The 22,478-nt window shown below is 43.8% G+C and overlaps 1 protein-coding gene across 1 annotated transcript in view; it reads right to left on the reverse strand.

Moving 5' to 3' along the window:
- Positions 1-22,478, reverse strand: part of LOC115139566 (protein eva-1 homolog C-like) — a 146,114-nt gene that overhangs the window by 12,432 nt on the left and 111,204 nt on the right. The window contains exon 6 of the mRNA XM_029677097.2: positions 14,674-14,817. Within this exon, the coding sequence (XP_029532957.2) occupies positions 14,674-14,817 (144 nt within the window). The remainder of the gene's footprint in view (positions 1-14,673; positions 14,818-22,478) is intronic.

A 22,478-nucleotide genomic window follows, 5' to 3' on the forward strand; every position in this document is an offset into this window, starting at 1 on the left:
GCGCTAAGAACCTTGGCGTGATCCTGGACAACACCCTGTCGTTCTCAACTAACATCAAGGCGGTGGCCCGTTCCTGTAGGTTCATGCTCTACAACATCCGCAGAGTACGACCCTGCCTCACACAGGAAGCGGCGCAGGTCCTAATCCAGGCACTTGTCATCTCCCGTCTGGATTACTGCAACTCGCTGTTGGCTGGGCTCCCTGCCTGTGCCATTAAACCCCTACAACTCATCCAGAACGCCGCAGCCCGTCTGGTGTTCAACCTTCCCAAGTTCTCTCACGTCACCCCGCTCCTCCGCTCTCTCCACTGGCTTCCAGTTGAAGCTCGCATCCGCTACAAGACCATGGTGCTTGCCTACGGAGCTGTGAGGGGAACGGCACCTCAGTACCTCCAGGCTCTGATCAGGCCCTACACCCAAACAAGGGCACTGCGTTCATCCACCTCTGGCCTGCTCGCCTCCCTACCACTGAGGAAGTACAGTTCCCGCTCAGCCCAGTCAAAACTGTTCGCTGCTCTGGCCCCCCAATGGTGGAACAAACTCCCTCACGACGCCAGGACAGCGGAGTCAATCACCACCTTCCGGAGACACCTGAAACCCCACCTCTTTAAGGAATACCTAGGATAGGATAAAGTAATCCCTCTCACCCCCTTAAAAGATTTAGATGCACTACTGTTCCACTGGATGTCATAAGGTGAATGCACCAATTTGTAAGTCGCTCTGGATAAGAGCGTCTGCTAAATGACTTAAATGTAAATGTTAAATGTGTGTGTGAGTGAGTGTGTATAGTCCTGTGAGTGTGCATAGAGTCAGTGCAAAAATATGAATCAAATCAAAAAAGGTCAATGATAGTCCGTGTAGCTATTTTGTTAGCTATTTAGCAGCCTTTAGCAGCTGAGTGGGAGCCTGTTGGTGTCAGACTTGTTGCTCTGGTACCGTTTGGAGTGCGGAAGCAGAGAGAATAGTCTATGGCTTTTGGTGGCAGGGGTCTTTAAAGGGTAGGTAGCATAACTGTAACCACATCTAACATACACCTCACTTATACATTTTTCAAGTTATTATATAAAACCGATGAGAATTAGGGAACCGTTGGCATCCATTGAAACGCTTGGCCTTTTCGTGGCTTTCTTTTGCAAATGACTATGAATTAACACATTTATTTCCTAAAACGTGTCAACTACTAAACAACATATTAAGGTGTGGAACATTCATTGTGTGACAAGAAATAACTAGCAGGTATATTAGGCTCGAGCAGCAAGAATTGATCCGTCCACAATTCAACTGTGAGAACATGACGGGTCTCAACACCAGCCAACAAAAAGAGCCGCTACTATGAGAGGAGATTACAATGAAACGACAATTGAAACCATGAAATGAATAATTGTCAGTGCTCACTGCTAAAGGGGATATCTAGTCAACTAAAGATGAACGTTTGGAGAAGACAACCAACACGACAGAGGTGCGACTCCATGACCTGGAAACAGCACCAGCTAAGTTGGAAGGGATGATCAAACTCTTTTAAAAGATGTAATCAATCGAAAATCATTCCCGTAAATTCAATGTGCGGGCCACAGGACTTGAAACTAGAGTGGAAGCAGCTTCCAACTTCTTCCATGATCTTTTCTATGAGCTGTTTGGCAGGAGAAGATGGGTCCAGTGCTGCTGATTAACATTGAGAACCACACAGCTCAACTCTTGCTGTAGGATTGTACGGATCAAGCGGCAAATTGTTAGCCTTGCAGAGAAGAGGATCAGCATCTACCAAGACCTGAGTGCCCAACTGCTAAAACAGAGGGAGACCTACAACGAGGTGAGATCCCAGCTATGCAAGCTAAACCTGAGATGTTGGCTTCATCCACCCAGCAAAACTCATCTTCACAATTCCAGAACACAACACACACGTTTTCCACTGCCAAGGATGCTCTAGACTGCTTGGGGAAGCACATCAAACCCAACACACAAGGGGACAAGCCGACAGATGGTTACCCATGACTGGCTCATTACTCAGGTATGCTATCCATGCACAACCATGCACAGTTTAAAAAAAATACATTTCAATATTTGTAGCTACTTTTTAAGTTGACCTGCAGTCAACTTGTACATAACGTGAGAAAAAGGAAAGGGGGATACCTAGTCAGTTGTACAAATGAATGTCTTCAACTGAAATGTGTGATTCGCATTTAACCCAACCCCTTTGAATCAGAGATAAATAACATTGCGTTCTTCATTTCACCTGTCACGTTATTTTTCATTATGAAGCTTACTGGTAGTCCCCAGTCACATGGTGTTGGTTTACAACCACAAAACATTGAGAGACCGGTGCCATGTAAGTCGCTCACTGTTGTGCAGAACGTGCCAGGAGATCGAGTTACAGTATGGAATTCACAACTAAATGTTTGCCAGATATCTTAAAACTATTAAGTTAACTGTCTAAAATGTGCTAAATGCTCTGCAGTTGTACATTTGGTATGCTAATTTAGTAGTTAGTTAGCTATGAGCTTATTCCAAAATCAAGCTTTGTTTGTTAACAGCAGAGAATCCCATCCTGGATCAAGGAGACTTGCTGTTTAGTATTACTGTGAGCAGCATTTTTTTGTAACTTGTATAACTTAATGAGCTGGGGTTTCTGACCTGCAAATACTTTAAGTCAGAGACTAGAACATGTTTGCAATGCGCTCGTAGCATTTAGTTCATTCTCTACGGGATGTTACATATACTTGTCAGCACTGCTAACCTTCGGATTACAGTGGGGTTTGAAAATAGTGCCCCTTGTGTTCAGTGCCAGTATTACTGAATATCCCGGTATGACACAAGGTCGCTATGAAGGTATGACAATCTGGATAAATGCCTACCTATGGTCCAGGACATTTACCCAGTCACTGGGTGAAAAGGGTCAATATCTATACATTTCCGGATATCTGACATAATGAGTAGACATGAACCAGATATGCATGTCCTTAACAGCTTTCCACACTTGGATTGTGAAACATTTGCCCATTATTCTTTTCAAAATTCTTCAAGCTCTGTCAAATTGGTTGTTGATCATTTCTAGACAACCATTTTCAGGTTTTGTCATAGATTTTCAAGTAGATTTATGTCAAAACTGTAACTCGGCCACTCAGGAACATTCACTGTCTTCTTGGTAAGCAACTCCAGTGTAGATTTGGCCTTGTGTTTTAGGTTATTATCCTGCTGAAAGATGAACTAATCTCCCAGTGTCTGGTGGAAAGCAGACAACCAGGTTTTCCTCTATGATTTTGCCTGTGCTTAGCTACATTCCGTTTTTTTTTTCATCCTGAAAAACTCCCCAGTCCTTAACGATGACAAACATAGCCATAACATGATGCAGCCAACCACTATGCTTGAAAATATGGAAAGTGGTACTCATGTGTTGTATTGGATTTGCCCCAAACATAACACTCTGTTTTCATGACAAAGAGTTAATTGCTTTCCACATGTTTTGCTTTGTCAATTAGGCTAGTATTGTGGAGTGACTACAATGTTGTTGATCCATCCTCAGTTTTCTTCACAGCCATTAAACTCTGTAACTGATTTAAAGTCAACATTTGCCTCATGGTGAATTCCCGGAGTGGTTTCTTTCCTCTCAACTGAGCTAGGAAGGACACCCGTATATTTGTAGTGACTGGGTGTATTGACACACCATCCAAAGTGTAATTAATAACTTCACCAAGCTCAAAGGGATATTCAATGTATTTTTTTTACCCATCTACCAAGAGATGCCCTGTTTTGCGAGGCATTGGTAAACCTCCCTGGTCTTTGTGGTTGAATCTGTGTTTGAAATCCACTGCTCAACTGAGGGCCCTTACAGATAATTGTGTGAGTGAGTCCATGCAACTTATTTTGTGACTTGTTAGGCACATTTGTACTCTTGAACTTCTTTAGGCCTGCCATAACAAAGGGGTTGAACACTTATTGACTCAATACATTTCATATTTTCATTTTCAATTAGTTTGTAAACAATTTCGAAAAACATAATTCCACTTTTACATTATGGAGTATTGTATGTAGTCCAGTGACAGAACATCTCAATTTAATCCATTTAAAATTCAGACTGTAACACCACAAAATGTGGAAAAAGTCTAGGGGTGTGAAGGAACTGTAAAACATAACCGCAGACCAAAAGCAAAGAGTGAGCAAAGACTTACAGATTGATGGCTGGCGCCCATCCGTTGCAGGCTGAGTTAGCTACAAAAGAGAGTGGAGGCAAGCTCCTCCCCGGGAGAGTAAGTGAGGGAAATACAATAGCTACATAGCCGATATGGGACCAAGTCACTATTATTCGAGTCACAAGGAAGTGTCAAGTCAGAAGGTCCAAGTCTTAAATTGAGTCCCAAGTAGAACGGGTCGAGTGTCGAGTCAAGTCCAATTCGTGCATTCTAAGGGCAAGTCAAGTCTCAAAAATCTATACTGGCAGTGACTTGTCCAACTACAAATCTTTGTCTATTTATTGAGGCTTCGAGACCGACGCTTTCATTATTTTGTCAAAAACAAAAATGTATCAACAAATTCCAAATGCAAGCTTCATAAGTAAATTGTGAATTTCAAGATATGTTGACATACCAAAAGACCAGTAGGTCTATGCTAGTAATGGTTGTTTGAAGCCCCATTCTGGTGGGCAAAGTAAACGGTTCATTTTCTTGATCACCAAACATTAATTTATTCTCTCTTCCTACAATTTGCTGTTTCTGGTGCACCCAATCCCAATGTATTCACTAGCTCAGTGGATTTCAAACATTTTGATCCGTAACCCCCTGCGCACACAGATGCACAGGCTGTGCGTGTGCATTTATGTTAGAAGTCAATATCAACTAGGGATATCATGTCACATTGTCACTTCTCTGGAGTACAGAGCAAGCAGGATCATACGGCATATCACATATATGGTAGAAAAAGCACCCAATTGTCATACTTGAGTAAAAGTAAAGATACCTTAATAGAAAATGACTCATGTAAAAGTGAGTCACCCAGTATCAAATCAAATCAAATTGTATTGGTCACAAACACATGATTAGCAGATGTTAATGTGTGTGGCGAAATGCTTGTGCTTCTAGTTCTGACAATGCAGTAATATCTGACAAGTAATCTAACAATTCCACAACAACTACCTTATACACACAAGTGTAAAGGAATGAATAAGAATGTGAATATTAATATATGGATGAGCGATGGCCGAGCGGCATAGGCAAGATGCAATAGATGGTATAAAATACAGTATATACATATGAGATGAGTAATGTAAGATATGTAAACATTATTAAAGTGGCATGATTTAAAGTGACTAGTGATCAATTTATTAAAGTGGCCAATGACTGGAGTCTGTACGTAGGCAGCAGCCTCTCTGTGTTAGTGATGGCTGTTTAGCAGTCTGATGGCCTTGAGATAGAAGCTGTTTTTCAGTCTCTCGGTCCCAGCTTTGATGCACCTGTACTGACCTCACCTTCTGGATGGTAGCAGGGAGAACAGGCATGGGTTTGGGTGATTATTGTCCTTGATGATCTTTTTGGCCTTCGTGTGACATCCGGTGCTGTAGGTGTGTTGGAGGGCAGGTAGTTTGCCCCCGCTGATGCGTTGTGCAGTCCGCACCATCTTCTGGAGAGCCTTGCGGTTGAGGGCAGTGCAGTTTCCGTACCAGGCGGTGATACAGCCTGACAGGATGCTCTCAATTGTGTATCTGTAAAAGCTTGTGAGCGCTGTTGCGACTTTTTTACCACACTGTCTGTGTGGGTGGACTATTTCAGTTTGTCTGTGATGTGTACGCTGAGGATCTTAAAACTTTGCACCTTCTCCACTACTGTCCCGTCTACGTGGATAGGGGGGTGCTCCCTCTGCTGTTTCCTTAAGTCCACGATCATCTCTTTTGTTTTGTTGACGTTGAGTGAGAGGTTGTTTTCCTGACACCACACTCCGAGTGTCCTCACCACCTCGCTGTAGGCTGTCTGGTCGTTGTTGGTAATCAAACCCACTACTTTTGTGTCATTTGCAAACTTGATGATTGAGTTGGAGGCATGCATGGCCACGCAGTCATGGGTGACCAGGGAGTACAGGAGGGGGCTGAGCACACACCCTTGTGGGGACCCAGAGTTGAGGATCAGCGAGGTGGAGATGTTGTTTCCTACCTTCACCACCTGGGAGCGACCAGGACCAATAGGAAGTCCAGGACCCAGTCGCACAGGGCTAGGTTCAGACCCAGGGCCTCCAGCTTAATGATGACCTTGGAGGGTACTATGGTGTTGATTGCTGAGCTATAGTCAATACACAACATTCTTACATAGGTATTCCTCTTGTCCAGATGGGATCATTTGTTTATTAATAATTTTCATGTTCAAAATTGTACACTCCCCTCAAACAATAGCATGGTAATCTTTCACTGTAATAGCTACTATAAATTGGACAGTGCAGTTAGATGAACAATAATTGAAGCTTTCTGCCCATCAGATATGTCTATGTCCTGGGAAATGTTCTAGTTACTTACAACCTCATACTAATCGCATTAGCCTACATTAGCTCAACCGTCCGGTGGAAGGGACACCGATCCCGAAGAAGTTTAAATGTCTTACTGCAGTAGTTTATGTGTCGGGGGGCTAGGGTCAGTTTGTTATATCTGGAGTACTTCTCCTGTCTTATCCGGTGTCCTGTGTGAATTTAAGTATGCTCTCTCTAATTCTCTCTTTCCCTCTTTCTCTCGGAGGACCATGCCTCAGGACTACCTGGCATGATGACTCCTTGCTGTCCCCAGTCCACCTGGCCGTGCTGCTGCTCCAGTTTCAACTGTTCTGCCTGCGGCTATGGAATCCTGACCTGTCACCGGACGTACTACCTGTCCTAGACCTGCTGTTTTCAACTCTCTAGAGACAGCAGGAGTGGTAGAGATACTCTGAATGATCAGCTATGAAAAGCCAACTGACATTTACTCCTGATGTGCTGACCTGTTGCACCCTCAACAACCACTGTGATTATTATTATTTGACCCTGCTGGTCATCTATGAACATTTGAACATCTTAGCCTTGTTCTGTTACAATCTCCACCTGGCACAGCCAGAAGAGGACTGGCTACCCCTCATAGCCTGGTTCCTCTCTAGGTTTCTTCCTAGGTTTTGGCCTTTCTAGGGAGTTTTTCCTAGCCACCGTGCTTCTACACCTGCATTGCTTGCTGTTTGGGGTTTTAGGCTGGGTTTCTGTACAGCACTTTGAGATATCAGCTGATCTACGAAGGGCTATATAAATAAATTTGATCTTACTCACGTTGGACACCAAGAAGGAGAGGGGGGGCTGCAGTCCTTGGTAGTGGGACGCGTCGGTGGCACTGTATTATCCTCAAAGTGGGAAAAAATGTGTTTAGTTTGGGGCCTCCCGGGTGGTGCAGTGATCTAGGGCACTGGATTGCAGTGCTAGCTGTGCCACCAAAGACCCTGGCCAGAGACCCAGGCTCTGTTGCAGCCGGACGCGACCAGCGACTCCTGTGGCGGGCCGGGTGCAGTGCACGACAACCAGAGTGCCAGGTGCACGGTGTTTCCTCCGACACATTGGTGCGGCTGGCTTCCGGGTTGGATGCGCGCTGTGTTAAGAAGCAGTGTGGCTTGGTTGGGTTGTGTTTTGGAGGACACATGGCTTTAGACCTTCGTCTCTCCCGAGCCCGTATGGCAGTTGTAGCGATGAGACAAGATAGTAACTACTAACAATTGGATACCACGAAACGGGGGTGAAATTCAAAAAATAAATACCATTTTTTGTTTAGTTTGTCTGGAAGCATGACGTCGGTGTTTGTGACGTGGCTGGTTTTCTTTTTGTAGTCCGTAATTGCCTGTAGACCACCCCACAGTGTATGAGCCGTTGACTCCACTTTGTCCCTCTACCGACATTTCACTTGCGGAGGGAATAACTACACTGTTTATATACGGCCATATTCCCAGACATTCCCATGGTTGAATGCAGTGGTTCGCGCTTTCAGTTTCAGACGGAAGCATTTATTTGAATTTTTTTTAACACTCAGACATAATTTACAAACTAAGGATGTGTGCTTAGTGATTCTGACAAGTCAGAGGCAGTAGGGATTACCAGGGATGTTTTCTTGATAAGTGCGTGAATGATACCATTGTCCTCTCCTGATAAGCATTCAAAATGTAACGAGTAGTTTTGGGTGTCAAAGGAAAATGTATGGAGTAAAAAGTATATTATGTTCTTTAGGAATGTTGTGAAGTAAAAGTACTTTAAAGTATTTTTACTTAAGTACTTTACACAGCGGAGGTTGCAGGATCGGATGGAAAGAATTATCTGTCTGTAGCCTGTTTGTTCCTCCCAATTTTTTAAATTAATTGCCAGAATGTTTCATCTTCATCCCATAAGTATTGAAGGTAGTGTGATATTACAGTTATCTTTAGACATATAACCAGTAGCAACACAGAGGTATATAATTATAACACACCCAAACTAGGCCTATCTGAAATATGAAAATGATCAATGAAATCGGGTGGGTGCCCTCATGCACTGTGTTGTTTTTGTCAAAGCTTGCATAAAATGAATTCAGTTCGTCTGGTAGAGAGTCATCGTTGGGCAGATCACAACTGGGTCTTCCTTTGTAATCCGTAATGGACTGTAAGCCCTGCCACATGTGGCGGGCGTCGGACAACTGGGTCTTCCTTTGTAATCCGTAATGGACTGTAACCCCTGCCACATGTGGCGGGCGTCGGACAACTGGGTCTTCCTTTGTAATCCGCAATGGACTGTAACCTCTGCCACATGTGGCGGGCGTCGGACAACTGGGTCTTCCTTTGTAATCCGTAATGGACTGTAACCTCTGCCACATGTGGCGGGCGTCGGACAACTGGGTCTTCCTTTGTAATCCGTAATGGACTGTAACCCCTGCCACATGTGGCGGGCGTCGGACAACTGGGTCTTCCTTTGTAATCTGTAATGGACTGTAACCCCTGCCACATGTGGCGGGCGTCGGACAACTGGGTCTTCCTTTGTAATCTGTAATGGACTGTAACCCCTGCCACATGTGGCGGGCGTCTGAGCCTGTCTAATAGGATTCCACATTGGTCCTGTATTGTCCTTTGTTTGTTTGATGGTCGTAGCACGACTTCATGTTCTTGCTTGCGTCCTCAGCCATAGCCTGGGGGTTGGCTGTGATAGTCTCATGGAATGTAGGCCTACATTGAACACCACACATTGTCTGCTACTGTAGGCTGAATGATAGAACAGCATGTTAAAATGTTATGGGATGCATTTTCTCTATAGTTTTTTATGGGTAGGACACTTTGGTAGGCCTAGATTATGATCAAATAGCCACAGTAGCCTAAATGGCCACTGTTAAAACAGTCAATTAAAGCGGTTACAGCCTTAATGTTCACAGTAAACACGCACTAACATTTGGAGGTTCAAGTTTGGACTCATCCAACCTGAAATTAGAAGGAACATTGGTCATGGGTACTTACTGTTTGAGCTTCTGCTTGTAGCAGGAGTATAGAGTCACAATCGAAGAGGGGACGAAGAAGGGTCTTGCATGCTTGCTTGTGGGTAGAGTAACAGTGGTCCAGGACTATCGCCCCTAGTGGTGAAGGAGACGTGTTGATGAAAGTTGGGCATCACGCGTCTTATTGAAGTGGAATTATAATCACCGGAAACGAGAAAACCAGCCTCCTGGTGTATGGTTTTCTGCTTGTTTATAGCCTCGTACAGTTCAATAAGTGCCAGCTTGTTGTTTTTCTGGTCCTGAGGTGGAATATATACAGAAGTCACAATAACAGCTGAAAACTCTCTTGGGAGGTAGAAGCTAAGAACCCTGGAACAAAACACCTCCCTCTGAAACTGGATCCTGGACTTCCTGACAGGTCGCCCCCAGGTGGTAAGGGTAGGTAACAACACATCTGCCACGTTGATCCTCAACTCGGGGGTTCCTCAGGGTTGCGTGCTTGGTCCCCTACTGTATTCCCTGTTCACCCAAGACTGCGTGGCCAAGCACAACTCCAACACCATCATTAAGTTTGCTGACGACACAACAGTGGTAGGCCTGATCACCGACAGCAATGAAACAGCCTATAGGGTGGAGGTCAGATACCTGGCACTGTGGTGCCAGGACAACAACCTCTCCCTCAATGTGAGCAAGACAAAGAAGCTGATCATGGACTACAGGAAAAGGACGGCCGAGCACTCCCCCATTAACATCGACGGGGCTGTAGTGGAGCAAGTCGAGAGTTTCAAATTCCTTGGTGTCCACATCACCAACAAACTATCATGGACAAACACACCAATACAGTCGGGCACGACAAAATCTTTTCTCCCTCAGGAGACTGAAAAGATTTGGCATGGGTCTCCGGATCCTCAAAAAGTTCTACAGCTGAACAATCGAGAGCATCCTGACCGTTTGCATCACCGCCTGGTTTGGCAACTGCTCGGCATCTGACCGTAAGGCACTACAGAGGGTAGTGCGTACGGCCCGGTACATCACTGGGGCCAAGATTCCTGCCATCCAGGATCTATATACTTGGCGGTGTCAGAGGAAGGCACAAAAAAATTGTCAAAGATTTCAGTTGTTAAATATGCTTTGTGTTGTAGTCACGACATATAGTTAAGCAAACTTAATTATGCATGTTGTCAGCCCACACATCCACTACATGAAGACAGTAAGTAACAATTGGTTTCTGTTTCCTGCATCACATCAACATGAGTAACATCCCTATTGCTACACCAGTCACCCAAGTCATGGACTATTCTCTCTGGTACCTCTCTCTGGTACCGGGGCGCCAAGTCTAGATCCAACAGGCTCCTTAACAGCTTCTACCCCCAAGTCATGGACTGTTCTCTCTGGTACCTCTCTCTGGTACCGGGGCGCCAAGTCTAGGTCCAACAGGCTCCTTAACAGCTTCTACCCCCAAGTCATGGACTGTTCTCTCTGGTACCTCTCTCTGGTACCGGGGCGCCAAGTCTAGGTCCAACAGGCTCCTTAACAGCTTCTACCCCCAAGTCATGGACTGTTCTCTCTGGTACCTCTCTCTGGTACCGGGGCGCCAAGTCTAGGTCCAACAGGCTCCTTAACAGCTTCTACCCCCAAGTCATGGACTGTTCTCTCTGGTACCTCTCTCTGGTACCGGAGCGCCAAGTCTAGGTCCAACAGGCTCCTTAACAGCTTCTACCCCCAAGTCATTGACTGTTCTCTCTGGTACCTCTCTCTGGTACCGGGGCGCCAAGTCTAGGTCCAACAGGCTCCTTAACAGCTTCTACCCCCAAGTCATGGACTGTTCTCTCTGGTACCGCTCTGCCAAGTCTAGGTCCAACAGGCTCCTTAACAGCTTCTACCCCCAAGCCATAAGACTGCTGAACAATTAATCAATGGCCACCCAGACTATTTACGTTGACCCCCCCCCCCACACACACATTTTTGTTTTTACACTGCTGCTACTCTCTGTTTATTATCTATGCATAGTCACTTTACCCCATACTACATGTACAAATTACATTGACTAATCTGTACCCCTGCACATTGGCTCGGTACCGGTACACCCTTTATATAGCCTCATTATTGTTATTTTATTGTGCTACTTTTTATTAAATGTTTTACTTTAGTTGATTTACTAAATATTTTCTTAACTCTATTTCTTGAACTACATTATTGGTTAAGGGCTTGTAAGTAAGCATTTCACGGTAAGGTTGTATTCGGCGCATGTGCCAAATAAAATTGGACTTGATATGAGGGTCGGCATTTATCCATCAGGTATTCCACTGCGCTAGAGTCAGCACGTCATTTGCTGTTGATGAATAAGCATACCCCTCTGTTACGCACGCCTCTATGAAGAGGGAACGCAACACCCTGTTACAACTAAACTCTCTGTGAAGCGAAAAAGGTATGGACTGTAGGTGCGAGTAAAAAAATGACAACAAGCAGAATGTGGTACCGTTTACAAGGACTTTATTCCTTTACACGGTAATATGGGGAAAAGGGGCTGGACGGAACCAAAGCAAAGAAAGTAAATCTCAAAACCTCCCCCTCTCCTATCTTACCTGCCTACCCACTACTTACCTAATTTAGCACCACCTGGTGCCCTAACCAAAATACAGGGGGTGGTCCGCCCAGGTCTTACCTAGTGTGCCTAGACAGCGAATATGCTACGGGTATATGTATGCCCGCGGGCCTCTTGCCTAAGCACTCCCAAGGTGCCTTCCCCTTTTCCCCCTGGGAACAAATAAAACAGAATATTAAACAATTTTCAAACAAACTAACAAACGACCTCAAATAAGCTCTATCTGAGCAACAAACTCACAAAATATACCAACTCTCAGCAAAATCAACCTCTAGCAAAATCTCTAGCAAAATCTCTAGCAAAATCTCTCTACAAAAAGCTCTCCTGAAAAGAACACTGGCTTTTATATAGCGTCAGAAGGAATTGGGTAATTGGAGACAGCTGTGCCTTGACGAGGGGGCGGGGTCAGCTCTCCAATTAGCCATGGAGTCGACCAATCAGCTGCTTGAGGGATTTCAGGAAGCCATTTCCTGAAATAAACACATGCACAAACACAATCTACAACACATAAACTGGGGAACGTAACACCCTCCACCTCTCAATTTCTCTGAATCCAATGTCCTGTCCACTTTCTGAATGGAGAATCCATTGAGTTGTCCGAAAGCCATGTTTCAGAAAATCAGAGAATACTGCAATTACGAGAGTCCCATTCATAGCAAATCTGTGATCGGATTTGGCCAATGGAATGGAGGGAAGAGGTGGTCGGTTTTCCCTTGGCCTTAATCTCACCAGGACTCCCCTCTCCTGCCTCTTTTTTGCTGATGTATCCTCCTACGTTGTCTGAAAATTGGCTCGGAATTACACTAAAAACTCTGGGCAGATGAGTCGAAGTCAAAATTGAGGTTACTAATTGCTGATCAAAAGTTTTTAACAATCATAAGAAATGACAGCGGATACATTCCGTAAAAAAAAAAGTTAAGATCAACGCCAAAATAATCACAAAATAGCAAAGTTGGTTCAGAGCTCTTCCTCCTCCTTCTATCCGTCTCTTATTCTATTCTCCTAATCAGTGTTCGACTGGTGAGTACGGCTATGTTGGGAACATAATTAGTGTTTTGCAATCGGGCCATCCCCCCTTCAATAATTTAGCTTTGTTTCTGTATCCTCCTCTCTCTCACTAGCTCTCCATCTCAATATCTGCATTTCACTCTCTCTCTCAATTCAATTGACTTTATTGACATGGCAAGTTCATTATTACTTACATTGTCAAAGTATACATATCGAAAAATAAAAATATATATTTATATATAAATACATGGTGGGACCAACAGCAATAATAATAGTAGTAGTGGACATGGGATTACCATTGACAACAACAATATTAATGAGAACAAGAATACATTAAATCAATGGAAGTAGACTAGTGTCAACATGACTGAGAAGACACATGACATGGTATGAAAGACAAAACGGGAAATATTATCGACATTACTTTGCACTTTTCACTGGCTGTCCCTCCGGTTGTGGCAAGAGGACACATATTTGGCTGCCAAAACTGCACATTTATGCTTTTCACCCAATAAATATTTTATAGTTTCAAATTCTTTGTATTGAATTATAATTTTGGGAAATAAATATTCTCTGAGTATTTGTCACAGTGTAATAGGAAATATAGCTCTGTATCTACCTCTCCCCTGGAGCAGAGTAAGCACAGCCTGTCCTCTCTGGGCAGCCAGGTTTGTCTGTGATGACCGGTCTCTATAGCCAGACTGTGCTCACTGAGTCTGTACCTAGTCAATGTTTTCCTCAGTTTTCTATCAGTCACAGTGGTCAGATAGTCTGCCCCCCCCGTACTGTCTGTTTAGAGCCAAATAGCATTGAAGTTTACTTAGATTTTTTGTGGTGTCTTTCCAATAGGTGATATATTTTTCCCCCCTCTCTCTCTCTGAATTCAATTCAATTCAATTTCCTTTATTGGCATGATGTAACAATGTACATATTGCCAAAGCTTACTTTGGGTATTTACAATATGACAATAATAAGAATCAAAATTGTCAACGGGACAACAGTAACAACAATAACCAAGGGTCAAAATAACCATACATTCAACAATAACAATAAGCATTCAGTAGAGGACATGTGCAGGTTGATATCTCTCTCTCTCAATTTCCCCCCTTTCTCTCTCAACCCCCCTCTCTCAATTTCCCTCTCCCTCGCTCGCTCTGAGTCCTGGGAACTTGATGAAATGACATCAGTAATTGATGATAATACAAGAGGACAGGAGCCCAACATTCTGCTGGTGAAAACAATGTTCTCTCTCTGACTTGCTCTACAAATGACAGAACAAACTAAAATGACTGCACATGCTGGGGCATATATTTTAACCCCCCCCCATGAGCCCCATCCTGACTGCCCTGTCTAAGACCTGCTAACATCTAGCTCCCTCTGTAGTTTCCTTCTGTCCAATCAAAATGTTAATGTCCAAATTATGAAATATGATTACCATGTCCTTTAAAAGGAAAGAAACACATATGTATGGGGCCTGTTTAGTGTAAAGTGGTCCCCTGAGGGTTGTGTGTGTGTTTGCATATGCGTGAGTGTGCATGGCTGTGCACATGCAGTATGTGTGCGTGCGTATGCACATGCATTTGTGTATGTGTGACAGTGTCTCTGCATATGGGTATGTAGCAGCTCACCTGAGAGCACAGACTCCAAGGTTATGACCGAGGTCCCATCAGGGAGGGCGCCGTCTCCAACCACGTTTGGGTCATGGGCACTGGGTGACGGGGGGTACACTGCCACTCTGGGGTTGGGCTCCTGCAGCAGCAACTTCTTTGGGACTGGAGAGAGGGAGGGAAAGTTTGAATTTCAACCCAAATTGATTAGAAAAATATATGATTCTCTACTCCCTGACAGTGAAATGGATATTGAGAGAGAGGAAAGTTTTAATCTCAAACCGAATACCTCAGCCCAACATACACTGAGTGTACAAAACATTTAGGAACACCTTCCTAATATTTAGTTGTACCCCCTTTTGCCCTCAGAACAGCCTCGATTCGTTGGGACATGGACTCTACAAGGTGTTGAAAGCGTTCCACAGGGAGAATGGCCCATGTTGACTCCAATGCTATCCACAGTTGTGTCAAGTTGGCTGGTTGTCCTTTGGGTGGTGGAACATTCTTGATTCACACAGGAAACAGTTGAGCGTGAAAAACCCAGCAGCGTTGCAGTTAACACACTCAAACCGGTACACCTGGTGTCTTGCCCATTCACCCTCTGAATGGCACACATACAAAATCCGTGTCTCAATTGTCTCAAGGCTTAAAAATCCATATTTAACCTGTCTCCTCCCCTTCATCTACACAGATTGAAGTGAATTTAACAGGTGACATCAATAAGGGATCATAGATTTCACCTGGATTCACCTGGTCTGTCTGTCATGGAAAGAGCCGTTCTTAATGTTTTGTATACTCAGTGTATGTCATGCTCTGCCCATGTACAGAGAAACAGAAAGATGAGCGAGACACAGAGCGAGGGGGGGGGGGTAGAAGGACAAACCAGTGATTCACCCACCAATTCCCGAAAGTTACGCTCCTCATTCCTCTAACCTCCCCCTCCATACCGCTTCACAACATCCTGTGAGTCAGGGAAAACCTCACTCTCGACCCAGACATACACACAGGACCCACAATGCAACGGGGTCATACATTCCTTCCCCTCACATGTGGTTTTACGAGTCCGACCTGACCGCAATCTCTGGTCACCGTGTCTGTCCCTATCACGGATGATTTATTGTCTAAAAAAACGTCTGCGTGTCTGTCTTCCCGCCCTCCAATTTCCACTGGCCCGCACAAAAAACAACTAAACTCAGCAGTAGCACAGGCACTAATAATGAAAACTCATACAACAAGAGACAAATTCAAAATGTGATACGGGGAGAAAAAGGGAACATTTGTTTGAAAGCCCTTGGTGTATAAACAAACTGATCACATCTCCTGAGACATTATTGGGCAGCCCGCCAAGAAAGATACAATAAAAGACCTGGCCCAGATCTCACATAACCCATAGAGGCCTTACTTTCTCTACAAATTAATTGAAAAGGAAATACAGAAATATGATCTTTTTACATAAGTATTCACACCCCTGAGTCATGTTAGAATCACCTTTGGCAGCGATTACAGCTGTACATCTTTCTGAGCTGGATTGTACAATATTTGCAACATTATTATTTTCAAAATTCAGCAAGCTCTGGTTGTTGATCAGCCATTTTCAAGTCTTGCCATAGATTTTGAAGCCGATTTAATTCCAAACTTTAACTAGGCAACTGATGAACATTCAATGTCGTCTTGGTAAGCAACTCCATTTGTATATTTGGCCTTCTGTTTTAGGTTATTGTCCTTCTGAAAGGTGAATTCATCTCCCAGTGTCTTGTAGAAAGTAGACTGAACCAGGTTTTCCTCTAGGATTTGGTCTGTGCTTAGCTCCATTCCCTTTATTTTTTATAATAAAAATCTTCCCAGTCCTTAAAGCTACAATATGTAACTTTTTGTGCGACCGAGACCAAATTCCCATAGCAATGTGAGTTATATATCTTTCATTCTCATTGAAATCAAGTCTAAGAAGTGGTAGATCTGTTATTTTTGTGCTATTTCTATGCATACTGTTCTTAAGTTTGAAATACAATATTTTTGGTTATGAAAGATATATTTCTCAACGGTTTAGATGGTACAATGAGTCTCTACACTAGACTTGCTTGTTTTGTCACATAAATTGAAATTAAATGAACTATTAGAATTTTAGCAACCAGGAAATGGTGGAGCAATTTCTGCATAGTGCACCTTTAACAATTATAAGCATACCCATAACATGATGCAGCCACTTGAAAATATAGAGTGTTATGCCTGTATCTTTGTAGTGACTGGGTATATTGATACACCATCCAAAGTGTAATTAATAACCATTCTCAAAGGGATATTCAATGTCTGTTTAATTTGACCCATCTACCAATAGGTGCCCTTCTTTGCAAGGCATTGGTAAACCCCCCTGGAGTTGAATACTTATTGAATAAAGATTCAGCTTTTCATTTTTAATTACATTTGTAAACATTTCTCAAAACACCAATTCGCTTTGACACTATGGGGTATTGTGTGTAGTGCAGTGATACAGCATCTCAATTTAATCCATGTTAAATTCAGGATGTAACACAACAACATATGGGAAAAGTCCAGGGGTGTGAATAACTTTCTGAAGGCACTGTATAACCCCAAACAAATAAAATAAAATTGTATTTGTCACAAGCTTCATAAACAACAGATGTAGACTAACAGTGAAATGCTTACTTAAGGGACCTTCCCAACAATGCAGAGAGAAAAAAAATGTAATATTAGAAAAATAAGAACACGAGGAATAAATACATACAGTGCACGCTCATATATAACCTCAAATATATAGTACTCATATATGACCTCAAGCATGCAGTACCAAATCTTATATAACCTCAAATATACAGTACTCATATATAACCTCAAGCATGCAGTACCATGTTTTCCTGTCAAACGTTCAGGCTCCCATTCAGTCCATTCATTTCAACTTGAACTGTTTCAAAGGCTGTGTGGAAACCGTGGTAGAGGTGTATATAGGGCTAGCCACAAATTTGAGATGAAAGACAATCTTGCAGTGATAACGCAATGATATAATGATGACCTATTTTGTAGGTGAAATGTGCAACAGCAAAGTTGAACACTCAGTCGCAAAACTCCATAGGCTGCAGAAAACTAAAAACATTTAGAAAAAAAGAGCTCAGCTGAATCTTACTCCAGCCCCAACCCTCCCCCATCGACCATATGGAGTGTTGGGGGGCAAGACCAACCCTACCATTAGCAACGCGCTTTCCCCACCCACTGGAGGATCTGTCTTTTTCAGCCATCTAGAGTATTTCCTGTGTTTGAGAGGTGCAACATCTCATTTAAATGATGGATGTCATTTAAATCTTGCTGGATTGATTGCTTTAATTTTACTCCTGCGACTCTTTCATACTCTTGCTTATGCCTGTCGACTTTTTTCACAGAAATGTTTGGAATGACCTGTCAAACACACCCCGGGAAGGGCTGAAATGGGCTCAATGGAATACATTGTCTTTCCGTAGCATCTATAAGAAAGCTAAAGCTTCGTCTGTGATTTAGCGCATCGTCTCGACAACTTTATTTTGAAGGGTGTAAATGTTTTTGTTTACAAATGAGATGCACTGAAATGAAAGCTACTTCTGAAAATGAACACTCGGATTATAGTGATATTGTGTCTGATCTCGCAAACAATATAAAGTATGTATAGATAGGTGTAATCTAGAGCCAAGCGTGTTGATTTCTTTTATCTGAGGGTATTCTGCTATTGACACACCATTTTGAAACAGAACATGACAACAGGAGTAATTAACGAGGCAGGTGAGTGTAGGTAGGCGTGGGACAGGGCAGGTTTGTGGTGGTTGCTGCCTGGTCCACCCCTTTATGTTCATTTATTCATATGCGCATACACCCAGTGTATTTATGCAAAAAAGGCACATCATATTTTCTTTAGTTTAACAACAAAAAACAAGTGAAATTTGACATACATTTAAGACCTGAATTCCCACCAAAATCCCTGAACTCCATTATTTGTCCGTGCCAGTAAAATGTTCTATAATTCAGTCAATATCTGATGGATACATTTTTTATGAAAATGTGCAGTATCTTCCTTCATCCATTGTCCAACTATACATTTACTAGAATTGTTTTTAAAACCTGAACAATTTTGATGACCATTGCTACCACCATACGCAAATCAGCAGAATGGGAAAATAGTGAGAGGGAGAGAAATATGATTCCTGGCCTCCCCCTCCCTCCCCTGTCCTCTCTCATCAGTCTGACACACTAATCATGGGTCGGCCCCTCCCCCCACCCTCATTACAGGGCTCTGATTGGTCCTAATTGGCAGCACATGTGGCCTCAGGTCACAGCTGGGAGACGCTGGGTGATGATGGCCCGTCTGTCACTTAGTGAACACACACAGACGTGCATGTACACACACGTTCTTACGTATGTACCTACGCACGCACACACTTTCAACACTCCCAATTTCACAAACCCACTCATATTCTTATATTCCTGTTCACACAAAAAGATAATGCATTAGAATTCATACGACAACAACACACATGATGACTGTGAATTCTTAGTGTGCTGACAGTGCTGACTACTAGGAATCAGCAAGGACCACATTTTAAACAACTGTCGGTTGTATGGGAAATAATGGTCAACAGTAAAACTACTTGACTTGGACTGTTGGAAGCAGCCAACAACACTTAACATATTGCCAAGCAATATAGATCCAGCACGAGAGAGAAAGAGTGTTTTTGTGTTTTATTCCAATGTGAATCTGTGTGTTTAAGTGTTTGTGTGCGTCTGTATGCGTGTCTGTATGTGGTGTGTGACACAGTGAGAAACACAGAGCATAAATCTCTCCAACGACGCTGCCAGTTCTGAAATGACACAGTCGCAAAAAACTCCAACTTCCCAAAACATCGATCCTACCTTCTAATTCCCTGCTCTATCGGTGCAGCGGGAGCCCATTCTGGAACACCACAGGGAGTGGGAATATTAGACAGGAGAATGCGAAAGAGAGACAGAGAGCTCAGCGTTCAACACCATAGTGCCCACGAAGCTCATCACTAAGCTAAAGACCCTGGGACTAAACACCTCCCTCTGCAACTGGATCCTAGACTTCCTGATGGGCCGCCCCCAGGTGGTAAGGGAAGGTAACAACACATCTGCCACGCTGATCCTTAACACTGGGGCCCCTCAAGGGTGTGTACTTAGTTCCCTCCTCTATTCCCTGTTCACCCACGACTGCGTGGCCAAACACGACTCCAACACCATCATTAAATTTGCTGACGACACAACAGTGGTAGGACTGATCACTGACAATGATGAGACAGCCTATAAGGAAGAGGTCAGAGTACTGGCAGTGTGGTGTCAGGACAACAACCTATCCCTCAATGTGAGCAAGACAAAGGAGCTGATCGTGGACTACAGGAAAAGGTGGGCCGAACAGGCCCCCATTCACATCAACGGGGCAGTAGTGGATCGAGTCGAGAGTTTCATGTTCCTTGGTGTCTACATCACCAACAAACTATCATTGTCCAAACACACCAAGACAGTCGGGCACGACAAAATATTTTCCCCCTCAGGAGACTGAAAAGATTTGGCATGGGTCCCCAGATCCTCAAAAAGATATACAGCTGCACCATCGAGAGCATCCTGACCGGTTGCATCACCGCTTGGTATGGCAACTACTCAGCATCTGACCATAAGGCGCTAAAGAGGGTAGTGCGTACGGACCAGTACATCACTGTGGCCAAGCTTCCTGCCATCCAGGACCTATATACTAGGCGGTGTCAGAGGAAAGCCCATAAAATTGTCAGGACTCCTGTCACCCAAGTTCTCTGCTACCGCAAGGCAAGCGGTACTGGAGCGTCAAGTCGAGGACCAAAAGGCTCCTTAACAGTTTCTACCCCCAAGTCATAAGACTGCTGAACAATTAATCAAATGGCCACTGGACTATTTACATTGACCTGCTGTTTATTATCTATGCATAGTCACATCACCCCTACCTACATGTACACATTACCTCAACTAACCTGTACCCCTGCACACTGACTCGGTACCGGTACCCTCTGTATATAGTCTCGTTATTGTTATGTTATTGTGTTACTTTTTATTATTTTTTACTTTAGTTTATTAGGTAAATATTTGATGAACTCTTCTTGAACTGCACTGTTGGTTAGGGGCTTGTAAGTAAGTATTTCACGGTAAGGTCTACACTTGTTGTATTCGGCGCATGTGACAAATAACGTTTGATTTGATTTGAGAGAGAGAAAGGAAAATAGAGAGGGGGAGAGAGAGGGATCAGAATGGTCACTGGAGGCGACCCTAGAGTGTGTATAACACTAGACTGTGTTGATACTGGCACAGCTATGGTTTGATTTTCCTGGACTCAGGAGCACAGCAGTGGGTGTGTGCATAATGCTGACTGGTGCAGAACACAACAACACTATGACAAAGCTGTTCTCTGAGCCAGAGGAGTACGATGGTATAGTAACGCACTATGCTGACTGGTGCAGAACACAACAACACTATGACAAAGCTGTTCTCTGAGCCAGAGGATTACGATGGAATAGTAACGCACTATGCTGACTGGTGCAGAACACAACAACACTATGACAAAGCTGTTCTCTGAGCCAGAGGAGTACGATGGTATAGTAACGCACTATGCTGACTGGTGCAGAACACAACAACACTATGACAAAGCTGTTCTCTGAGCCAGAGGAGTACGATGGTATAGTAACGCACTATGCTGACTGGTGCAGAACACAACAACACTATGACAAAGCTGTTCTCTGAGCCAGAGGAGTACGATGGTATAGTAACACACTATGCTGACTGGTGCAGAACACAACAACACTATGACAAAGCTGTTCTCTGAGCCAGAGGATTACGATGGTATAGTAACGCACTATGCTGACTGGTGCAGAACACAACAACACTATGACAAAGCTGTTCTCTGAGCCAGAGGAGTACGATGGTATAGGAACGCACTATGCTGACTGGTGCAGAACACAACAACACTATGACAAAGCTGTTCTCTGAGCCAGAGGATTACGATGGTATAGTAACGCACTATGCTGACTGGTGCAGAACACAACAACACTATGACAAAGCTGTTCTCTGAGCCAGAGGAGTACGATGGTATAGTAACGCACTATGCTGACTGGTGCAGAACACAACAACACTATGACAAAGCTGTGCTCGGAGCCAGAGGAGTACTATAGTAACTATGAATTAGTGACTTTTCCATTTTTAGCAGACCCTTTCATCCAAAGCGACTTGTAGGCATTTTATTTAGAGGTGGTCCCGGGAATCAAACCCAGTATCCTGGAGTTGCAAGCGCCATACTACAAAGGGCCATAACTCCCTATAGTAACACCCTGACCAAGACCATGTCGTTCGAAAAGTTGCTTCTCCATCACCTGAAGCTCACTAGCACAAGATGACTTATTGGGAGAAGCAAAAACAGTGATACAGGATCTGCGTTATTCATTGTGGTCTAAAAAGCCAAACTGATCCAATTACTGTAGATCACAGAGAGCTACCGCTGAACCGCTGCATTACGGAGAAGGACATTCATTCTACGAGAGAGAGAATGAGTACAGAAGGAAAGAGAGAGAAGTGTGTAAGAGAGGAGGAAGAGGGAGGGAGATTGGCAGGTGAGCATGGCGGACACAGAGACACACACACACACACAATAACTCACAGCTAATAGCATTCCAGAGGAACGACATAGGCTAGGTGAACAGGGTAGGAGCCTGAGGTGTTGAAATTGTACTCTTCTTTTCTCCCCTATTTTTTCTTGTCACCCTCCCTTCTTCCTGCCATCTCTCCCTCCCCCACTCATCCGAGCAATTCTTATG

Source organism: Oncorhynchus nerka, linkage group LG13 (genome assembly GCF_034236695.1).
Source record: "Oncorhynchus nerka isolate Pitt River linkage group LG13, Oner_Uvic_2.0, whole genome shotgun sequence".
NCBI classification, from domain to species: Eukaryota; Metazoa; Chordata; class Actinopteri; order Salmoniformes; family Salmonidae; genus Oncorhynchus; species Oncorhynchus nerka.